Raw genomic sequence first — 23699 nt, forward strand, 5'->3', positions numbered from 1 at the left:
CAGAGGCCAACCCAGACTACTATAGCCAGCAAAATTTTCAGTCAACATAGATGGGAAAGTCAAAATGTTTCATGACAAAATTAAGCTTAAGCAATACCTACACAGCAACCCAGCCCTACAGAAGATACTAGAAGGAAAACTCCAATCTAATGAAAACAACTACAGCCAAGAAAACACAGGATGTAGATAACTTCACAACAAAAAAATTAAAAGAAAACAAGCACACAAACACACTATCACTACCGACTACACAATAAAAGGAACTAATGCTTATTGCTAACTATTATCTATCAACATCAACGGATTCAACTCTCCAATAAAAAGACACAGACTAACAGAATGGTTGCAGAAACAGGATCCAACATTCTGCTGAATCCAAGAAACAAACCTCTGCGACAAAGATAAACACTAACTCAGAATAAAGAACTGGAAATATATTTTTCAAGCAAACAGATGCAGAAAACAAGCTGGATTAGCTATCCGACTATCTAGTAAAATAGACCTTCAACCAAAATTAATTAAAAAAAATGAGGAAGGGCACTTCATTCTCATAAAAGAAAAAATTCATCAGGAGGACATCACAATCCTGAACATCTATGCCACAAATATAAGAGCACCTGCATTTGTAAATGAAACATTATTAAAGATTAAATCACACATTAATCTCAGCACCTTACTGGTGGGAGACATCAATACTCTACTCTTAACAATGGACAGATCATCTAGACAGAAGCTAAATAGAGAAATAATAACACTTACAGGGGTTATATATCAAATGGACCTAATAGATGTGTACAGAACATTTCACCCAAACTAAAGAGAGTATACCTTCTTTTCAGCACCTCACAGACACTTCTCAAAAATTGAGCAAATAGTCAACAGACACAAGAAGATCAAAATAATCCCTTGTATCCTATCAGACCATCATGGCTTAAAACTAGACCTCAACAAAAACAGAAATAACAAAAAGCCTACATACACATGGAAGCTAAACAACTCTCTATTCAACAAAAGCTGGATCAAGGAAGAAATAAAAATAGAAAGCTTAGACATCCTACAATTCAAAGAAAATGAAGACACAACACAATTTACCCAAACTAATGGAACACAATGAAAGCAGTGCTAAGATGAAAGTTCAAAACACTAAGTGCCTCCAGAAAGAAGATTGAGACATCTCATACAAGCAACTCAACAACACACTTAAAAACCCTAATTAAAAAAGAAGCAGACATCCAAGAGGAGTACATGGCTGGAAAAAATCAAATTCAGGGCTGAAATCAATGAATTAGAAACAAAGAAAACAATTCAAAGAATCAATGAAACCAAGAGCTGGTTCATTGAGAAAATCAACAAAATAGACAAACCCTTAATCAAACTAGCTAAAAGGCAGAGAGAAACTATCCAAATCAGCAAATCAGAAATGAAAAGGTGGACATAACAACAGCCACTAAGGAAATCCAAACAATCATTAGGTCTTACTACAAAAGCTGATACACCACAGAATTTGAAAATCTGAATAAAATGGACAATTTTCTTGATAGATTCCATTTACCAAAATTAAATCAAGATCAGGTAAATAGATTGAATAGTCCTATATCTCCCAAGTAAACAGAAGCAGTCATCAAAACTTTTGCTACCAAAAAATGCCAAGTGCCAGATGGTTTCAGTGCAGAATTCTACCAGATCTTCAAAGAAGTGCTAACTCCAATTCTCTTCAAACTCTTCCACAAAAGAGAAAGAGAAAGAACATTACCAAATCCCTTCTATGAGGTTATAGTCACCTTGATAACTAAACCACACAGACAGAAGGAGAATCCACAGGAGAGGTCTTGGAACCACATGGAGAGATGGACCGGACCTAAGATATGACTAAAAGCCAATATAAAGGGTGAAATCTAAATGGTAAGAAATTATATGGGCTTGGAGGTTTAGGATGGAGTAATTATTACCCAGCATTGTGTTCTAGTTTAATGAAATAAATCCCAGTCTCTGTGTGGTGATTTGTGTATACAGCTGGTTTAGGGAATAACCAATGATTAACTAAAAGATAAATGAATAATAAATATTAATATACAACACCCAACAAAAAAGAGAACTTCAGACCTATCTCTCTTATGAACATTGATGCAAAAATACTCAATAAAATACTTGCAAACCGAATCCAAGAACACATAAAAGATAGCCACCATGACCAAATAGGCTTCATCCCAGGCATGCAGGGGTGATTCAATATATGGAAATCCATCAATGTAATACACAGTATAAACAAACTGAAGTAGAAAAACCACATGATCATCTCCTTAGATGCCAAAAAAGTATTTGACAAAATCCAACACCACTCATGTTTCAAGTATTGGAGAGATCAGGGATACAAGGCACAAATCTAAACATAATAAAGAATATATATATATATTATTTATAATATATGTATATATTATAATATATATATAAATATATATTTATATTATAATATATAGTCTTTATATTATATAAAGATCACATAGTAAAGACAATATAAGCAAGCCTATAGACAACATTAAACTAAATGGAGAAAAACTTAAATCATTCCCACTGAAATCAAGGACAAGGCAAGGCTGCCCACACTCTCTGTATCTCTTCAACACAGTACTTGAAGTCCTAGTTAGACCAATGAGACAACTAAAGGAGATCAAGGGGATACAAATTGGAAAGGAAGAAGTCAAAGTATCACTACTCACAGACAATATAATAATATACATGAGTGACCTCAAATTTCTACAAGAGAACACCTTCAGCTGATAAACACCTTCAGCAAAGTGGCTGGATACAAAATTAACTCAATAAAAACCAGTAGCCCTCCTGTATACGAAACACAAAAGGGCTGAGAAAAAAATTAGGGAAATAACACCCTTCACAATAGCCACTAATAACATAAAGTATCTTGGTGTGACTCTAACCAAGCAAGTGAGAGACCTGTTTGAAAAAAACTTCAAGTCTCTGAAGAAAGAAATTGAAGAAGATATCAGAAGATGGAAAGACTTCCCATGCTCAGAGATCTGTAGGATTAACATAGTGAAAATGGCCATTCTGCCAAAAGCAATCTACAGATTCAATGCAGTTCTCATCAAAATACCAACACATTTCATCACAGACCTTGAAAGAACAATGCTCAATTACATTTGGAAAAACAAAAACCTTGAATTGTTAAAACAATCCTGTACAACAACAGATAAACTGGAAGTATCTCCACCCCTGATCTCAAGAGGTACTACATGACAATACTAATAAAATCCACATAGTACTGGCATAGAAACAGAATGTAAGATCAATCGATTTGAATAGAAGATCCAGAAATAAACCCACACGCCTACGGATTCTTGTTTTTTGACAAAGAAGCCAAAACCATACAATGGAAAAAAGACAACATCTTCAAAAAATGATGCTGGTCTAACTGGATGTCTACATGCAGAGAAATGCAAATATATCATTATTTCTCACCCTGCACAAAACTAAAGTCCAACTGGATCAAAGACCTCAACTTAAAACAAAACATACCAAATGGTTAGAAGAAAAGGTGTGGAAGAGCCTTGAACTCATTGGCACAGGAGACAACTTCCTGAACAGAATACCAACAGCACAGTCTCTAACATTAACAATCAATAAATGGGACCTCATGAAATTGAAAATCTTCTGTAAAGCAAAGGACACTGCCATCAGAACAAAACGCCAGGCTACAGACTGGGAAACAATCTTGGCCAACCCTATATCTGACAAAGGGCTAATGTCCAGAATATATAAAGAACTAAAAAGTTAAAAAGCAACAAATCAAGTAATCCAATTAAAAAATGGAGTACAGAGCTAAACAGAGAATTCTCTGTAGAAGAATATAGAATGACAGAGAAACACTTAGAGAAATGCTCAAAGTCCTTAGCCATCAGGGAGAGGCAAATCAAGATAGCCCTGAGATTTCACTTTACACCCATCAGAATAGCTAAGACCAAAAACTCAAGTGACAACACATGCTGGAGAAGTTGTGGAGAAAGAGAAACCCTACTTAAATGTTAGTGGGAATGTAAACTTGTACAACCACTTTGGAAATCAGTCTGGGGTTTTTTCAGACAATTAGGAATAGTGCTTCCTAATAGCTCAAGATCCAGCTATACCACTCCTAGGTATATATCCTAAATATGCTCAAGAACACAACAAGTACATTTGCTCAACCATGTTTGTTGAAGCTTTATTCGCAATAGCCAGAATCTGGAAACAAGCCAGATGTCCCTCAGTTGAGGAATGGATACAGAAATTGTGGTACATGTACACAATGGAGTATTACTCAGCAATAAAAAACAAAGAAATCATGAAATTTGCAGGTAAATGGTAGGAACTGGAAAAGATCATCCTGAGTGAGGTATTCCAGAAGCAGAAAGACACAGAGTATACACTCACTCATAAGTGGATATTAAACATATAATATAGGATAAACATACTAAAATCTGTACATCTAAAGAAACTAATCAAAGAGGACTCTATCTAAGATGCTCAATCTCCATTCAGAAAGGCAAAGAGGATGGACATCAGAAGAGAGAGAACACAGGAAACAGGACAGGAGCCTACCACAGAGGGCCTACCCTGCAGGGTATCAAAGCAGATGCTGAGACTTACAGCCAAACTTTGGGCAGAGTGTACAGAATGTTTTCAAAGAAGTGGGAAATAGTAAGATCTGGAGAGGACAGGAGCTCCACAAGGAGAGCAACAGAACTAAAAAATTTGGGCACAAGGGTCTTTTCTGAGACTGATACTCCAACCAAGGACCATGCATGAAGAAAACCTAGAACTCCTGCACAGATGTACCTCATGGCAGCTCAGTGTCCAAGTGGGTATCCTAGTAAGGGGAAGAGGGGTTGTCTCTGACATGAACTCCATGGCTGGCTCTTTGATCACTTCCCCTTGAAGGAAGTGATCTTACCAGGCCACAGAGAAAGACAATGTACTCAGTCCTGATGAGACCTGATTGGCTAGAGTCAGATGGAAAGAAATAATTCCCTATGAATGGACTGGGAGAGGAGCATAGGAGGAGAAGAGGGAGGGAGGATGAGATTGGGTGGAGTTGAGGGAGGGATATAAATTAAATAAATTGTAATAAATAATAATTTAAAAAACAATAAATAAATAAATAAACAAACAAACTACCTGGTTGTATGCCTCTATTTTAGGTTGCTCAGAGAATGTGCCACTCCGTACTCTTCCCTACCATTACTAAAAGGAAGGTAACAATTAATGGTTTAGTAGAAAAGGAGAAGAAACAAAGAGTATTTCTTGAGAACCAAATGGTGCTTCAAGGGATAAAACAGAGTTAATTTGTTCTCTCTTTCAATTGTAATCTTATTGCAAAACATAGAATGTATGCAAATGTGTGTTCACTTATAAGGCTGCTGGACATAATCTAATTTGCCATTGAATTCCTTTGATCCATTTTGCAATCATTTCTTCAGCCATATGTATGTCTAGTTGCTTTATTACTTAGCACTTATCTTTAGTTTTATTTTGTTTATGTTTTAAGTGTAAATGATAAAAAGCTGAAAGAAAATAACAAACAATAATTAGTTGATTGCAAAATACACACTAGCTTCCAAAGATTCAATATTGAATATACTTTCCTCTGGAGACTGCAGTCTGATGTATAAACAACAATAAAATGTGGTGATCCTAATGCAGTCTGGTTGCAAGTGAGTTGAGATTTATGAAAATAAAACATATAAACCAAATTGAAGCTACAGGAACCTTCAGCCATAAGAGACATTTCCCAAATATGTTGTAAGGATTTTATTTTTTAAGTTTTAGTTTATTTTATATATGAATGTTTTGCTGGTGTGTTTCTATGTGCCCCGTGCGTGACTGTGGAATCCTCTGCATATGGAGTTATAAATGGTTGTGTGCCAACATATGGGTGCAAAAAGGAATTGAACTTGGGTCCTCTGCAGTAGCAACAAGTGCTTTTACCACCTGAGCCATCTCCCCAGCCCTTTATGGATTTTAATCTGTAAATTTCATGTAGGAAACATATGGATAATAGCACTCTATGTCAGACCTGTGAACAACAAACAGCAAAAAAAAACCCTGGGCACAATAAATGTAGACACATGAGATCTCGTTGCATGTGACAAACTATGAAAGATATTGGGAAGGAATAATAGTTCTTGCCTTTAGACAGTTACTCAGGTTGTATGTTGAAATAAAATTACAAAGTTATTCAGTTATCTGATTGTTCAGCTGAAACCTAATTTCGGAAACACAAAATACAAAAGTGCAGTAACACTGCAGTTTCCAGGGGATTCAGCACTTTTTCTCCCTGCACACAACAGCTGTGCACGTATGCACAGGCAAACACACTTTGCATTATAGCAAGTTACCGATAACTGACTGTAGACATCATGATAATAAAAACAGCATCCCTCTCCTCTTCACATCCCCAAAGGAACTTAACTCCGAATAGAGGTTAGGTTCATTTGTTATCTGTTGTCTTTCAAGCATAGCTAATAATAATAATAAGTATAAGTGTCATTTCCCCCAGACTTTAGGACTTTTAATTTGTCCTAAAGTCACTAAAGAAACACACACACACACACACACACACACACACACACACACAAATTATAAAAGATTTCTTTACAGCACCCAATGCAAATGGAAGAGGAAAGCAATTATTTGTAGGAAAAAATTATTTTGTACATGGGATGAAACAATATAATTTTAAAATATACAGATAAGGGTTAGCTCCATCACTCATCTTTTAAAAGTTCATATGAATAACCAGTCAAAACCAACTTTTCTGACATGAACTCAATGAGTGGCTCCTTTACCTCCCCAACCCCCAAGGGAGGAGCAGCACTCCTAGGCCACAGAGGAGGACTTTGCAGCCAGTCCTGAAGATACATGATAAAACAGGGTCAGATGAAAGGGGAGGAGGTCCTCCCCTATCAGTGGACTTGGAAAGGGGCAGGGAGGAGAAGAGGGAGGGATTGTGGGATTGGGAGGGAATGAGGGAGTAGGATACAGCTGGGATACAGAGTTAATAAAATGTAACTAACAATAAAAATAAAAAACTTAAAAAAAACCAACATGGTATCTTTTTTGAAATGTTATCTATATGGATTCCTTGTATACCACATGGCTGTTTCCTGTATTGAAATGTCCTCACAAGGTTCAGTCACTGAATAGGTAACCAAGTAAAGAAAAACACAAAGTACTTGCTTTCAAATGAAGAGCAAAAGACTCTTCCATACAGAAGAAACTATTCAGTCTTCTTTCTTTGTGTCTTGGAGTCTCCTCCTCATCCTCTACCACTTAGAAATCCTCTTAGACCTCCAAAGCCTCGTGGACTCTGAAACCAAATCTGCCTCTTCTTCTTCTGACCCCTCCCTTGGCCTCTAAAGCTCTTCTGCCTACAATTAGGCCACCAAAGTCACCTTCACCTTCAGGTTTGGCCCAGTCCAAGGTAACTTTGTTTTCATCAGTGTAAGTGCCTGCACTTACTTACTGGACCAAAGTCACTTGACATGGCTTTGAGGAATTAAATCAGGCCAGGCTGGAGGGACCACAACATAACTGAAGGACAATTTTCTTGAGAGCAATCAACTTTTTATACCATTTTGAGAAACAGAATATGATGCCAGTTGTCAAAATCAATACAGTTATAACTGTCAGGATATAATGATGTTTGCAACGTATACAGGGTACACAGATAAATGTCTAGGAGCAATTGTCCTACCAAGCTTCCATGCTTCCTTGGCTTCCAAGGGAACATACAGAGAAACACAAAGAGGCTGGAAGACTTCACGGAATGAAGGAGTGTGTTTATCTCTCGGGAACTGGAAGGCATATTGTGTCCCAGAAGCCATGGACTCTAACCTAAAAAAATCTATGGCACATGCCTCTCAAGACAGCTAAGCCAAGCCAGCTCCATGGGTCCTGGCACATCAATTTCTCCATCTTCCATGGCCTCAGTGGCAACTTTGGTGTCTTCCTTGCTATAAAAGTCTACAAAGCCAAACTCTTTGGGGGAACCATTTCCCAAATCAGTGAAAAGAACCCTCAAATTGTTGGTGACAGATCCTCTGACAGATCTTTGACAAACAGAAATTTAGATGGTTGACTTCTTGCCCTTGAATTCCATTTTATTACAGGGGTTTATGGCTTCTTTAGCATCTTCAAAGGAGGCAAATTCTATAAAAGCATACTTTACAGATTTGTCATTTTGGTTGTGGGGTACTTTGATAAAAGTTGTTTACTCATATATTTCCTGAAGATTTTCTTCTGTTGCACTGTAGGAAAGGTTACACAAAATCAAAGTTTTTGATTCACCACTCCAACAACTATTCTTTCCATCTCTCTCTTCCCTTTGTTCTGTATCTCCAATTTAGTAGAGTGAAACAAATTACCCACCAATTTCTGTCCCCTGATTTTGTTCAAAGTTTTTCCTGCATCAACTTTTGTCTTAAATTCAATATATGCAACACCTTCACTCTTCCCAACCTGGCTGACCAATCTGATATCCATGGCATCTTCAAAAACTTCTTTTAATTTATCCTCAATGATGTTGAAAGAAAGGTTTTAAAAAATATGAAAGGCCTCATAAATTTTTCTGTCATCCTTGTACAGGGGCTATGCAAATCTTCTCTGGATCACTCCTATTTTCAAATATGTAAGGTCAAAGCAAGCACAGGGATATTATTCATATCTTTTATGTTTTCTGTTCCTTAGAAAATGCACAATAAGATAGATGTGTGTTTATGTCTTCTAAACAAGGTAATGCCAGAATAATAAGACATGTTTCAATTCCTTCTAGATGACAATAAAGTTAGACTTACATGTCAAGAGAAATTCCTTAATTACTGTGTTTAGCCAAAGCCCAGGATCATGTCGGATTAATATGAAAACTGTGAAATGAACTTGAGAGCTTTATTTTCTGTGGATTTCTTAATACTTCATAAGCCTGATTAGCTTCACTTGAAATATACATTCTAATATGTATAGTAAGGATTTTTCAATAATTTTTGTGAGAATGCCTTCTTAGTAAGGAGTGCAGCTACTTGTGGAAAGCTATGTGAGGACCATGTAGAAGAGCTGAAGATCCCAGCTGGGTTTCTTGTACTCTAACTAGATTCCGTTTCACTCTTGAGCTTTTTAGACCCCAATAGTTAGACCCTTCATATATGGCCCATTGTAGTCAAAACTACAGACTCGGGAAATAGCATTTTTTTTTTTAAATTAAGCTCTAAGCACTATGCTGGGCAGATTCTGACTATTCTATCCCAAGTATCTCTAAAACCCACATAAAAACCAATCACTTGCCAATCTGTTGACTCCCAGGCAGCTTCTGCTCCACCAGCCTCTCCTCATGGCCACATTCACATATGCTGCTCATCATTCATCTCGCCGCATGGGGACTCCTTTCTCTCCTGCTTTCTCTCCTCCTGCTATCTCTTCGGCTTCTCCTCTCCCATCTCTATCCTGTTCTCTCTATCCCAAGTCAGGAAACCTAAACTACATCTACCTCTTTTCTGACCAGTCATTGGCTTCAGCATCTTCATTAGACAATCAGGGAAACTGGGGAACATTCTTTATCACATGGTTATGGAAAATAATTCACCATTCATAACAATGCCCATGTCAGGGCGGTAACCAAATACCTGATTAATTGTCATCTCAGAAGCGTACTGTTAACCTAGGCCTAGCCTTGGAAGCTTCTAGTCTCTGTACAATCTAATCTAGGTCTAGAATGTTTTAATAATATTTTGGTACCTAAACAGCTTGCTTTGTAAAGGAATAGAATGCGTATAACCCTGTAGTTATACTCTGAAATGTTGCAAGGTATTTTCTGTCTAGTTGAGAAAATGAAGCATGTACTTATTATAGCTCAAACAAACTGGAGATTAATATAAAGAGGAAGGGCAAGATTAAGAAATATGCATACCCAATGAAAAAGCTTCCATTAAGTTTCACTAATGCAAAAATTTAACAGAAATTAATTTTCTTAATTTCAAAGGTAAGAATTTTAAGGCACATTTTAAGGATGTCTTATATATAATGTCTATTTTCTTTTTAGAGTGAAATGTTGACATTGTATTTTATGTTATATAACCACATAAATCTGTGTCTGTGTATAAAAACCTATTTCTCTTATTTTAATGTATTTTTTCTTTCTTCTATGTATTTCTCTGCAGCCACAACAAAGTTCTCCAGGAAACCATGAGAGCTCTCAAGTTCAGGCAACAAAGGAAGACACGAGAAGAATCTCTGTGTGTGGTCCTCAAGATGTAAGAATAACCTAAAGTGGTTTGCAAAGAAGGACACAACCTTTGGCAATGATAGCTCATGCCATCATGAAATGTTCTCTGTGTGTGGGGGATGTCTACTTTCTAAGCATGATAACTTTCCATGTGATGACACAGATGTTGCCTAGACAGCATCAGGTAAATGTTTTTCTAGGTTGGGTAGCCAGATTCTGCTGTCCAACTGAAGGCTTAGCACTACCATCACATTCATTCCTACAACCACGAGACAACAGTCAAGGGGTTAAGGCGGAAACAAACAAAAAAGATTCTATAGTATAATTAGTTTTTCCACCTAACAAAAACAAATGTGCCATTACAGGACAGCATACTAGACAGAGGGAGATTCTCAACCTTCATATGATAGATAGGAACCTGAACTGCAGGGGTCCCTGCAAGAAAAAAATATCATTCCCTGAATTCTGTTAGAATGAAGGTTTTAGATCTGTCATGGCAAATTTAACAAACTACAACAGACATTTTTGTTAACCAGATTTAGATATAGGCTCTAGTCCAAATAGAAATTATATAGTGAGATGCCCGTGGTGAAGGAAATTAGCCAACTCTAAAGGAAATAAAGAAGAGAAAAACAAGTTAATCAGTATTTACTTTTTTTTCTGCTAGCTCCCAACATGAGTTTGAAATCAAAATCATTTCTCAATACACTTGCCACTGATTCCTTGTATATAGAACCATATATCTAAATCATATAACTTAAAATATAAAGTTAACCAGGAGTAGAAATTAATATTCTGCAGTTGACTTCTACAGAGTCCAGAAATCTATAGGTAGGAAGGAATGCCTTTGCAGTGGCCTCAAATATGGATAGATTTTTGCCAATGAGAGCAAATTTTCACAAGAAGATATACAAGAGCAGAATTAATACAGAATAGAATATAGAAAGCAGTGAGGTACTCACATAGGTTAGTCCCAAACCACAAAGAAAAAACTCGGATTCCCTCATTAGAAAATTTAGATTGAATTGTGCCATGTTTTCAAATGTTTGTCAACTGACAAACAAAGACTAGTGTTACTTTATAGGAGGGCATCTACTTTTTTTACCAATGGATTGAAAAGTTTGTTCTATTCGTTGATATTAAGCATCATTTTGGCTCACCATTTTACAAAATATTGGACCTGTCAAACCCTGTGTGTGTGTATTTATTATTTCCTCCCTCTCCTTCCACTATTACTCTCCTTTATGAACACCTTTCCTTTGATAATTCCTATAAACTTATCCTTCCCTGGTTCTGTCACTGCAACAATGAAACCATTGTCTCTACTCTTACTTCAATAAACATTGGTGTTTGGTGTTTCACCCTTCCAGAAGCTATAATTCCCAGTGCAGAGAATGCTCAAGAAGAGCTACAGACCCAAAGTATAATATAAACTAGATAAATTATTCATGTTTAAGGAAGAGGATTAGTGGCACAAGGATGAATATCAGTTTTTAAATTTTAAATCAGGACTTCCAATCTGTGACTTCAGAATAATATCACCCAGAGAACACTTCAGAATAATACTACCTAGAGAACACTATCAAAATATGGTTGCAGAGGTCTTTCTAGAAAAGTTAGCTCAGCATTCCCATGGGTGGAATCTGTAAAACTGATGCGTTTATTTCAAATACTCGAGGTAATTTTATGCTTCAGATAAATTTCACTAAAAGTGTTTTCAAATAGAAATAATCACAAAATTATCTGGGAACATTATTCACATTTTGAACAACTACTTGGAGTTTTGTAAATGAACAGAGCTAAGGGACTTTGTATACTTTTTTAACATCAGACTGATGACTATTGCCTCAAAACAGACTATCCTATAGACATGTGACCCAGGGAATATAATTTTAAAAGTGTTGGTTTAGGAAAGCCGTAGGTCCTGTGGTATATTAATTAGCAACAAGCTATCTTTTTTTCTACAGTTACAGTTTCATGTTAAAATGGTAATTTCTATATAATCTCCTGTAGTAGTGGTGGCAGCTTTTATATGAATTTGATGATGGGACATCTATTTCCAGAATCTGTCACTTAGTGTAGGATAATTTAATGTATACACTCATACATATGTGAATGTGCGTATATATACATACTTGTGGGACTGTGACTGAGGACTATGAGGCTTCAATAAGCTTCTACTGATCTTAATAGTTGCTAAGCTTGCTCGAGATTCTGAGTGTTAACTACTCATGCAAACACAGAGCCTAGGCGCTGAGGATTCAGGGCTTCTTTCCTCAAGTCACATTTGAGAATGCCGCATTTCTGACTTTTTCCAATAAGCCAAATGAGTGTGGGAGGAATTTTGGATCCATGGGAACTATTCTCATGTGTAGCTGTCTAAACCCAAAACATCCTAAGTTATGTTAAGCATAATAAAAGTGTGGCTGCCATTTCAGTATAGCAATTTGAAAATACTTTCAACATCATTGTAAATGCAGATGGAGAGTCAAGAGTCACTCTGGTTTGTTTTATTGGATGTGTAACCTGACAGAAAAGAGAATTTAATTTAAATGATTAAACTAAAAACACAAGAACCACTTTCTGTTTCTTTGTTCTGTGCTCATAGCTATATTATATCCAACATTCAAACTTGTAATCCTTAATGAGCCTTCTATTTTTTTCCAAATTGTGTTGCAATGTAAATTTCTATATTCACTATTTGGATATTTAGACAATTGTCCTAGATGTTACATTATTTCTGAGGTTTAAAACCTAAAATAATGATTTAGGAAACCTCACAGTCCTTAATTTTCAGTGAGTTTCTATTTATATAAAGTGATGGATGGATAGTTGATTGATATAGAGATGGATATAGTTGATTGAAATACTGAAGAAAGAATAAGTTATCAGTCAAATATGAAAAAAGAGGTTTTTTATCTAACATATATGAAGATGAATTAGCAGTTAAAGTGAGTAGCTATGTATGATCAGATAATGAAAACTCATAGAAGGTAGCAAGTGAGGTGCTGGAGGAAGAGATGATCTTGGGTGTTATCCCTGGAACTCTAGAAAGAATGGGGAAAGCACACGCAATTTTTCACGTGCGTAAGTCATGATGGTTGTGACTGGATTGGTGCTGCTCACAGTTTACACTGGCTAGCACAGGAGAGAATGTGGGAAGGCAAACCTACATCTAAGTCTTCACAGTGCTGCTCCTCAGATACCTTTTGTAAATGGCTTTATTTTATGGACTTCTTATCAATATAGGATGTAGCAAAGATTTTCCAATTTCAATATGGACAAACATTCCTGGATCAGCCTGTAACATGCCCAGGATCCAGTTATATACATTAGCACATCTGTGAGAAGATGCCTAGAGTGTATTTACTAGAATTTCTGTTGTCAATATTTTGTGTTAAACATTTTGAGAAACCCTGAAGCTGATTTCAGGCATATTTATTCATTTTTTAAAATTTTTATTTATTTATTATTTATTACAATTTATTCACGTTGTATCCGGGTTGTAGCCCCCTCCCTTGTTTCCTTCCAATCCCATCCTCCCTCCTTTTTCTCCCCATGTACTCTCCCCTAGTCCACTGATAGGGGAGGTCCTCCACCCCTTCTGTATGACCCTAGCCTATCAGATCTTATCAGAACTGTTTGCATTGTCTTCCTCTGTGGCCTGGCAAGGCTGCACCCCCCTCGGGGAGGGGGTTTCAAAGAGCCAGCCACTGAGTTCATGTCAGAGACAGTCCCTGTTATCCTTATAAGGGAACCTACTTGGAGACTGAGCTGCCTATGCCCAACATCTGAGCAGAGGTTCTAGGTCCTCTTCATCATTGGTCCTTGGTTGGAACATTGGTCTCTGCCAATCCTATATCTGACAGAGGGCTAACATCCAGAATATATAAAGAACTCAAGAAGTTAAAGAGCAACAAATCAAGTAATCCAATTTAAAAAAATGGTGTACAGAACTAAACAGAGAATTCTCAATAGAGGAATATCAAAAGGCAGAGAAACAAATGTTCAATAAAGAAATGTTCAATGACCTTAGTCATCAGGGAAATTCAAATCAAAACAACCCTGAGATTTCACCTTACATCTATCAGAATGGTTAAGATCAAAACTCAAGTGACAACACATGCTGAAGAGGACCTGGAGAAAGAGGGACCCTCCTACATTGCTGGTGGGAATGTAAACTTGTACAACTACTTTGGAAAGCAATCTGTCTGTCACTTTCTCAGAAAATTAGGGATAGTGCTACCTCAAGATCCAGCTATAATGGCTTCAGTTGATAAAATATAATATTAGATTAAATGGAGACAGCAAAGCCTGATGTTCCTCCATCTCATTATTCCATGGCTGTTCTTAAGTAGCATACATTTTGCTTTTATTTTTAAGAATTAAAAGTTGAGACCAAAAAAAAAAAAAAAAGAGTTGAGACCTAACATCAATGTGTTTTGAAATATTTTTACTCCTATGAGTAGCAGATATTTTTCTTAAGGTGCTAAGGAAATGAAAAGCAACACAAACCATTGCTTTTGTTTACTTCTAACACATTTGCTCAGTTGTCTCACACGTTGGCCTCTGCCACATTTACTCAATTCTCCTTTGTTTTTACTACTGGCATGCTTGCTCAGTTGTCTGCCACATCTACTACTGGTCCACCTGCACAGCTGGCTGCCTGCCACTGTTTTTGCTTGTGAGCTCCTGACCAAAGGGAACCTTCTAATCAGCTGTAGAGGAATTTTAATCCAGCAATAAGGCTGCTCTGGCATGAAATCACATGCAAAGGCCCTCTAGGTCTATGTGATCTGGCTGGAATGCAGATATGCCCTGGATTAGAGTATATCTGGCTAAAATACACGTACACCCTTAGTACACATCTTTAATACCAAACAATGAAAGTAAAATTAGTTTACAGAAGAAAGCAGCAGTGTTTGAAAGTGACAACTAATTGAGGAACAGACAAAGTGACAAATCAGAGAAAGCTTTGACAGAATGAGTCAGACAGAGGATACACCCAACTCTCACAAGAACACAGGTAAGAGAGGCTACTTAAGAACAGTGCAGGGAGAAGTAGAGGAATAATGTAGTGATGAATAGTAGTGGGAGAATTGTGTGTGGAAGTTTTATGGGGACAGTTTTACAGAAATAGGATGCAGAAAGAAAAACCCAGAGAATGAGAATGAGCCAGAAGATTAGAACATATCACCAGAGTTAGTTTGAGGCCAAGCAGAGCAATTCAGTCAGAAGCTTAGAAAAACCAGATTGAATCAGTCATCTTGAGAGGAGTTTGGGCCAGAACAGCTGAGTTGAACAAGCCAGCAAGATTTCAGAAAGAGCCAGAAAAGGATGAGCATATTCAGCAGTAAGTCTTGGAGGCTGAAACATTGTATGTAGGCCTAGGTTAGCAGATTGAGGATGGAAGCTGAAGCCTTCAAGGTCTGGGCTTGCAGAAGATCAGTTTGTACAGAGGGTAGAAGCTTCTAGGCCTAGTCTAGGGACAGCTACAACAGAGAAAGAAATGCTCTGGGCTCAGCCCAAGCCATGTGTTTGCACAGATTGGGTAAGGCTGTCATCTCATCCCCACTTCTGAGGAAATAAACACAACATTTACATCTGGACCTGAACTTTTACAATCATCCAAGCATTGTTTATGTAAATTATTGGGGGAAAACATCCAGAAATAAAATCCAAGAGCTACAGGAAAAAATAATGTCCAGACTTTTTTTTTTATGCTGTTTATTTTGCAGAGATTTAAGAAAATTCAGTTTGCTGTTAAACACGGCATTCATTGTGTCTTAGAATAACCCTGATGAGGTGGTGATGATATGTGGTTGACAGTCCTTCTGCAAGTCATGCTTTGATTTGAGTGGTTTGAGGGACCTGTGTCCATTGTCATTCTAAGCAGAGCTCACTTGTAGCAAAGGCTGATTTTGTAATTGTGTTGCTGTGGCATTTTTTAGAGGAGTAATTTTTTCCATCCATACATCCAAATAGTGCAAAACTGGAAAATGGTCTCCAAAGGTATTTGGAAGAATCGTTTTTCACTGATACAAATTACCATGTCCACCATTTAATAACACTTTAATTTCAAACAAGTAAAATGTGATCTCTGTTATGCTTTTGCTCTGGAAACAATATAGAAAACTTAATAATGTTCAAAATATTAATTTAGCAAATAAAAATAGCCCAACTAGTACAGTAATATTCTTTGAATATACAGTAAAATACTTTGAGACATTTGGGGCAAAACTGTGGTTATATACACAGCCTCATTTGATAATCTTTGACCTTTGCTAGTCTGGGCGTTCACTGTTTATATATGTTTATACATGTATTTACTTATCTGCAACAGTCTATATCACATTTTGGTTATTTGTTTGAGGCCCTTACTTTGAATTGCATTAATAGTATCTTTAGGAGCTGAGAATGTCATAAATTTGCATTATAAAGGTTCCTGGAGGGAGTTAGGAGTGTATTCACTGAAGACATGGACGCCATAGCAGGCATAAGCACTGTTTGTCTTCTTCAAATGAGTTTAAACTCCTTACCCAGATTCAATATTAGTTTTGGTTAATTTTTTAATCCTGTGGAATGCATAGATAATATAATATCCCAGAAATATTTTCCTAAGATTCATTTGCACCTCTAAGTAACTTTAGGATGCTCCCTCTGTGCTATTTTTATGTTTGTGGGTTGTTATCATTTTTTGTTTTCACCTTTTAGTTTGTCTCATCTCTTAATTCAATGTGAGCAGGAAACAGATTTGAGTTCTGCTTTTGTGCAGAACATCGACATTTTTTTTTTGGTCTATTTTAGGCTTAGTTGTACATTTGCACAAATTAGAAAAGGCATCAGATATATTAATATATCTCTTTTGTGAAATATCATCAAGTTATTAAGAGTAGTAACAAGATGAAAGCAATCTTCAAGGTTGGAGTTTTAAATGAGACAATTTCACAACAAATTTTAGCTAAATTATTCTACTTTGTTTATATCTAATATATTTATTTATTTTAGAAAGAGATTCACACTCTGAAGCCCAGGATAGCCTCAGAGACAGTAATCTTTCCATCCCAGCCTCCCAAGTGCCAGGATAACATCTGTGAGCAACAACACAGTTTTCCATAGTTCTTAAAGTTTTTTTTTTATTTACAAAATTAGTAATATGGTGTAGTTAAAATTAAACAAACTATATCACTATTACAGCAGTTCATTCTGCCTTTTTAAATGTCTCATTCCCAATATGCAACATTATTTCAATTAATAAATTCCTAATGGACCATCTGCATCCAAGTCAAATAAAGAGAAAAATTTATCACTGATTCAGTATGAATTATCTGAGTGCTCATTAAATTAGATAGGTTGGTCTAATCAAGGATACATTGGGACTTTAAGGTTACTGAAAGTTGATTGATAGGACACATTTTTGTTCTGTTCAAATCAGAAACAGTAAAGGAGGAATGGTGAGATATAGGCCTGATGGGATGGGAGGGGAGGATGGTGATGATCAGAAAAAGAAAGGAGAGGAAGAAGGGGAAAAAGAGTAGTAAAGAAAGTATGAGAAGGGTGAGACTGAAAAGAAAGAGGAGACAGTAGAGAAGGACAGGAAGGGAGGGAGAGGAAGAGAACACAAATATAAGGGAGGAATGAGGGAAAAGGGAGGGAAGAGGAACTAGCGAGCAAGAAGGAGGAAGACTAGATATACATATGAGATAAAGATAGAACTACAAGATTACTTATGTGGTTGGACATACAGAAAGACAGTCGGTGTTAGTTCTTGTGAAACCAAGCTTTAGAACTCTTCACTCTATCCTCCTCAATTCAGTCATGTGTTGCCACATCTCACACTGTTTCATAGCTTACTGGTTAACATTGGCATGCTTTGCACTACTGTAGAGTTATCTATAGAATTTATTTCATATTTTCAGCTTAAACATTTTGCAAAGGTAATTGTTCAAACATTGTCTTACATTTTCTTTCATTTTTTCCCATTATTTGTTAAGCTTCCATACTTTCATACAATTATTTTGTTTTCTTTTTCATAAGTTATTAAAAATTGTCTCCATTAATACTCACTATTTTGTTTTGATACTTTGTTTTTTGTTTTGTTTGTCTTTTTGAGTGTCATTCTCCACTTGCAATGTTTTCTTTTTTCCTTTTTTATTATCATTTATTATTTATTCAATTTGTATCCCAGCTGTGGCCCCTCCCTCGTCTCCTCCCAACCTTACCCTTTTCCCCCTATGCCCCTCCCCTAGTCCACTGATAGGGGAGGTCCTCCTCCCATGCTATTTGACCCTAGCCTATCATGTCTCATCAGGACTGGCTGCATTGTCTTCCTCTGTGGCCTGTTAAGGCTGCACCCCCCATGGAGAGGTGAACAGAAAGCCTGCCACTGAGATCATATCAGAGACAATCCCTGTTCCCCTTCCTAGGGACCCCACTTGGAGACTGAGTCTATGGGCTACATCTGAGCTGGGATACATGATTTCCCTACATATAACCTGCTAACTTAGAATTCACCATGTGGGCCAGAATGACATCAAACTCATAATAATGCTCCTGCCTTGGCCCAAAAGTTCTGAGATTCTAGACTACAGCCAGCATGCATGACTAACTCATAGATTTCTATTATAAACATTGAACATTAAACCTGTACTTTGCACATTTTACATAGGGGAAACTGAGCGTACATACACCCAACATTTATATTCTTTCTCCCAGAAAGTAAAATCCCATACTACATATTCCCCATTTTTCCACCGCTGTTAATTTACTGCAGGAAAAAAAATGCTAATTATTATTTTCTTACAATGCCAAGACTAATACTAAACTTTAAAAATTATTACTAACATGCACTCCACAAAATTCTGTTGACACAAGATAACAAGCACTAATCCATCTACCACATTGACACCCTTTTTTATATATTAATTACAGTTTATTTACTTTGTATCCAAGCTGTAGCTCCCTCCTTCATTCCCTCCCAATCCTGCCCTCCCTCATCTCCTCCCTGCCCCTATCTAAATCCACTGATAGGGGAGGTCCTCCTCCACTTCCATCTGACCCTAGCTTATCAGGTCTCATCAGGACTAGCTGTGATGTCCCTCTCTGTGGCCTAGCAAGGCTGCTCCTCCCTCAGGTTGGGGGTGGGGGTTCAAAGAGGCAGCCATTGAGTTCATGTTGGAGATAGTCCCTGTTCCCTTACTGGTGAACCCACTTGGGTTACGCCTGAGCAGGGCTTCTAGGTTATATCCATATATGCCCCTTGGTTGGAGAATCAGTCTCAGAAAAGACCGCTGTGCGCAGATATATTTGGTCCTTGTGGAGCTCCTGTCATTGACACCTTTATGATTGGTTGTTAAAACTCAGTCTCTTCTCTGGTTAATTTTCTTTTATTCTTCACTTCTTAGTCAATTAGAACTCTTTTAGGAAATGTGAATAGTTCATAATTGTCTTTAAGTTTGAAAATACCCAATTTTTCTATGATTCTTTTTAAAAAGTAAACTATTGTACAGTGGCAAGTATAATTTATGCAGGCTGAAAACTAACTTTTAAGATATATTCAATTCTGTAAAATTCCATTACCTACCCTATAGGCCTTACATGGGGCTAGAAATAAAAATGTGTGAGACTGTGACCCTTTGCTTCATAGGGATATCTTCAGATCCTGCCATTCTGGGAGTCTGCTCATTAATTTAGTTGTCCTTTGATCCCAATCTCACTTCCCTCTCCTCTTCTTGCTTCTTGCCTTTCATCCATTGTGTATCCGTTTGAACATTTGACAAAAGCTCTTTATTTCTACCAAACTTTGGGGGGGGGGGTTCTGGATAAATTTTTTAGTACTTATCTCTTAAAGGAGAATAAGTTTTACACATAACTAGTTATAAGAACTAAAGAAAATTATTTAAAGCCCTTATCTACGGAACTTTCAGTATGACCGTAGCAATGAAAATTATAGTCATAAGTGTGAATGTTCCAGGCACATGTACAAACATGTGCACAAACACTTTGGAACACACAAATACACTTATGGAACATACACACAAACATGGACATATATACATACATAATCACACACACATAATTGAATAATCATTGAAGGTAAATTCCTTAAAACACAATTTTCGTAAACTATTTTTGCCATTTTTGAAGAATTATAATTTATTTGAGCTAATCTCATGAAGAATTACAAGAAACAGAATACCTGTAATTATTCCAAGCTGTACTGAAATATGACACAAAGAGCCCATCAAGGTGACAAATACTTGTTGTGCTTCTGTATGTACTTAATAGCCATATAAAAATCTGTGGGTCTATGTAAGTGGCAGCAGGAATCATAAAACAATGCAAAACAAAATAAAAACAAAACAGCTTTACATACATAATCTCTAGAGACATACAAAGCAAGGGATGCTTACAGAACTGACATAGTTTACAGACTTTCACTGAAGAAAGAGGACCATAATGACACTATAGTTGAGAACTCATTTCATGGGAGGAGTTCTATGAAATACAGTTTATAAGTCTCTAGATTTCAATACAGAGAAAGTTTTCTGGCTGTGAACTATCATTGAAACATGAGCATGGAGGAGGAGAGCCCTTACAATGTAATTTCTTAGTAAGGACCAGATTCCTCATACACAACACTGTTTGACCTGTGTATTTCCAAGTTGTTCCTCCCATCCTTTCAGAGTTTTCATCTTCCTGCATCCTCACCCGTTATATGGTACATCTCCATACCTTTTCTAATTTTCCTAATGCTTTGTCTTAGAAAATTTTCCTGATAAATACTCAAGATCAGTTCTTCCCTCCCTGCTGGAAAACAAAATGACAAGTGGTCCAAGTAACCAAAAAACAATCTTTTATGAACAACAGATAACATTTCTTTCCATTGGTGTTTTAGAATGTTTCTCTACCGAATATAATATTAGAAAATAAAGGAGTTAATATTTTGACTACCATTTCTGCTGTTATTTCGGGTCACTTTTCTAGTAGGCATATATTGGTAAAATATTCACTAAAAATGGACCTTCTATAAAACATGACTACATCTGATGATACAGAGAAAGCAGGAGTATGAACATTTTAAAAACTGACACATATTTTAAAATCTGTGATTTTTATCCACTTGTTACTTAGTGGGCATTAGATACTGATGATCTGGTCTCTTATTGGGACCTATGAGTGATCAAGGTTCATAGCCTTTATCTTAAAGTATCACACAAAATACTGATGGGCTGTGTGTGCTTACGCAGATAAAAACAATCTGAAGCGCTACAGTTGATATACACAGTGATGAAAAAGAGTAAATAACATGATGCATGTGTAAGATTCAAATGTGAAACATATATGAATCACTTAGTTCTAATGACTTAGGGTGTTGTTTTTTGTTTTGTTTTGTTTTATTTTGCTTTTCTTTTTTGACTTATGCTTTCATAGCACTGATAATCATTAAAGGAAGTCAGGACAGGAACTCAAACAGGGCAGGAACCTGGAGGTAGGAGCTAAAGCAGAGGCCATGGAAGGGTGCTGCTTACTGGCTTCTTTACATGCTTCTTTACTTGCTCAACCTGCTTTATTACAGAACACAGGACCACCAGCCCAGGGATGGCACCACCCGCAACCATTTCCCCCATCAATCACTAATTAAGGAAATGCTATACTGGCTTAGGTACAGCCTGATCCTATGCAGTCATTTATCTAGTTGAGGTTCTCTCCTCTTCTGTGGTTCTAGCTTGTGTCAAGTTGACACAATACTTGTCTCAGGAGATATCTCTATCAGTAAATGGTGTGTCATCATATGCTTACCACATTGACTTGCAAGTTACACTGTGGCCACCCTGACTAAAGCCACAAATACCGGCCATCAATTTTCCTTCCAGAGAGAAAGACAGAAAGTAGCAGGCTAAAGAATAGAGAAAAACCAAACACAAAATGTGTTTTTTTTCCTCTCTTAGTATCTCTCTCTTAGTAAAAGCTTGTGTCTGCATCACCTTCATCATCACTCTGGCATCATCAGAGTATTTTAAATGACAGAATGAAGCTAAATGGGGCCCCTGACCCATGTGTTTTTCTAGAAATGAAGCTGCACTGTTGAATGTCAAGACCTTCTAGTTGTCCATGTATTAGCAAACATGGAGAAGACTACAGGAAGTCGGACATGGAGCACTGACTTGCTCCATCTTAACATTTGTTTACAACATGTAGAAAGGGGGAAGACAAAGGAACCAGTAGACAAGGAGAGGGAGAGGGGAAAGGAGGGAAAATCTGTTCCTTCTGACAGAATGATAGCTGACTGGAGCTGTTTCCATTCTTTTCCTTCTCACATCTCATGGGGCTAAATGGGAACATATAATTTCTTGCTTTGTAAAATATAGGGATATTTTAGTTACAGAAATATTACCTTTTTAAAATATAGTGAAATATTTTGCCAGACGCATCGATTAAGAGCACTTGCTGGTTTTCCAAATAACTTAGGTTCTATTACCAGCACCAACAAGTGGCCTACAAATATCAATAACCCCAGTAGCAGGGAGTCCAGTGCCCTCTTCTGGCCTCCTTGGACACCGGACACTCATATAGTACACCAGACACTCATATGGTACACCAGACATACATAAAATTTAAATTCATTCTGTCTTACAAAATTTTAAGATTCGTGTGTGTATGTCTCTCTCTCTCTCTCTCTCTCTCTCTCTCTCTCTCTCTCTCTGTGTGTGTGTGTGTGTGTGTGTGTGTGTATGTATGTGTGTGTGTGTGACTTCTGCACCCATGTTTGCAGAGGCTAGGGAAGGTTATTGGCTCTCCTGGAGCAGCAGTCATAAGTGGGTGTCAGTTGCCTAACATGTGCTAGGAATTGGAGTCTGAGGAATCTCTCCATCTCCTGCCTTACTGTATTGATGAAAACTTACCCTTGATGACTGATTTAAATCTTAAAGTCCAAATGCATCACAAATACATTTCTTTAATCTTTTCTTTCTATTGAGTGTTTTCCCATAGAATCGAGCTCATGAGTAGGCAGTGATAGAGAGAGGCTCTTATGAAAAGCAAATGACTCTGAGTACTTGCTGGTTCTTGGAAACCCAGTCAATTGAGAAGATTTTGCCTCTAGCTTTTAGTATGCATTGAAATGGCAGAAATTTGTTACTAGGACTATTCCCCAATGAGTTTTCCATCGCTTTGGTTTAATTTAACTAAGCTGACCTATTTCCACTTGTTTTACAGGAGGGTAGTTCCTGTTTGGTGAAGCATGAGGAGGGTCCCCAAAGTAACATCACTGCAGAATCAGAACCCACAACACAGGTATTCAATCCTTGTTAGTCTATTGATTTTCATTATATCCAGAAAGTCCTTCTTATACACACTGGATTGCGGGGCAATTCTTGTTTAGTGTGTGTGTGTGTGTGTGTGTGTGTGTGTGTGTGTGTGTGTGTGTGTG

The 23699-nt window shown here is 37.1% G+C and overlaps 1 protein-coding gene and 1 non-coding gene across 3 annotated transcripts in view; one reads left to right on the top strand and one right to left on the bottom strand.

Moving 5' to 3' along the window:
- Luzp2 (leucine zipper protein 2) overlaps window positions 1-23699 on the top strand; it is a 235869-nt gene that overhangs the window by 210603 nt on the left and 1567 nt on the right. For both annotated transcript variants that reach the window (XM_055607527.1, XM_055607528.1), the window contains exons 9-10: window positions 10203-10295; window positions 23486-23563. In XM_055607527.1, the coding sequence (XP_055463502.1) occupies window positions 10203-10295; window positions 23486-23563 (171 nt within the window). The remainder of the gene's footprint in view (window positions 1-10202; window positions 10296-23485; window positions 23564-23699) is intronic.
- Window positions 8593-8697, bottom strand: LOC129676983 (U6 spliceosomal RNA). The gene has a single exon (XR_008720147.1). It is a non-coding gene; the product is annotated as a U6 spliceosomal RNA (small nuclear RNA).

This window comes from Psammomys obesus, unplaced genomic scaffold, assembly GCF_907164565.1.
Source record: "Psammomys obesus unplaced genomic scaffold, mPsaObe1.curated_primary_1811, whole genome shotgun sequence".
In the NCBI taxonomy this organism is placed as follows: domain Eukaryota; kingdom Metazoa; phylum Chordata; class Mammalia; order Rodentia; family Muridae; genus Psammomys; species Psammomys obesus.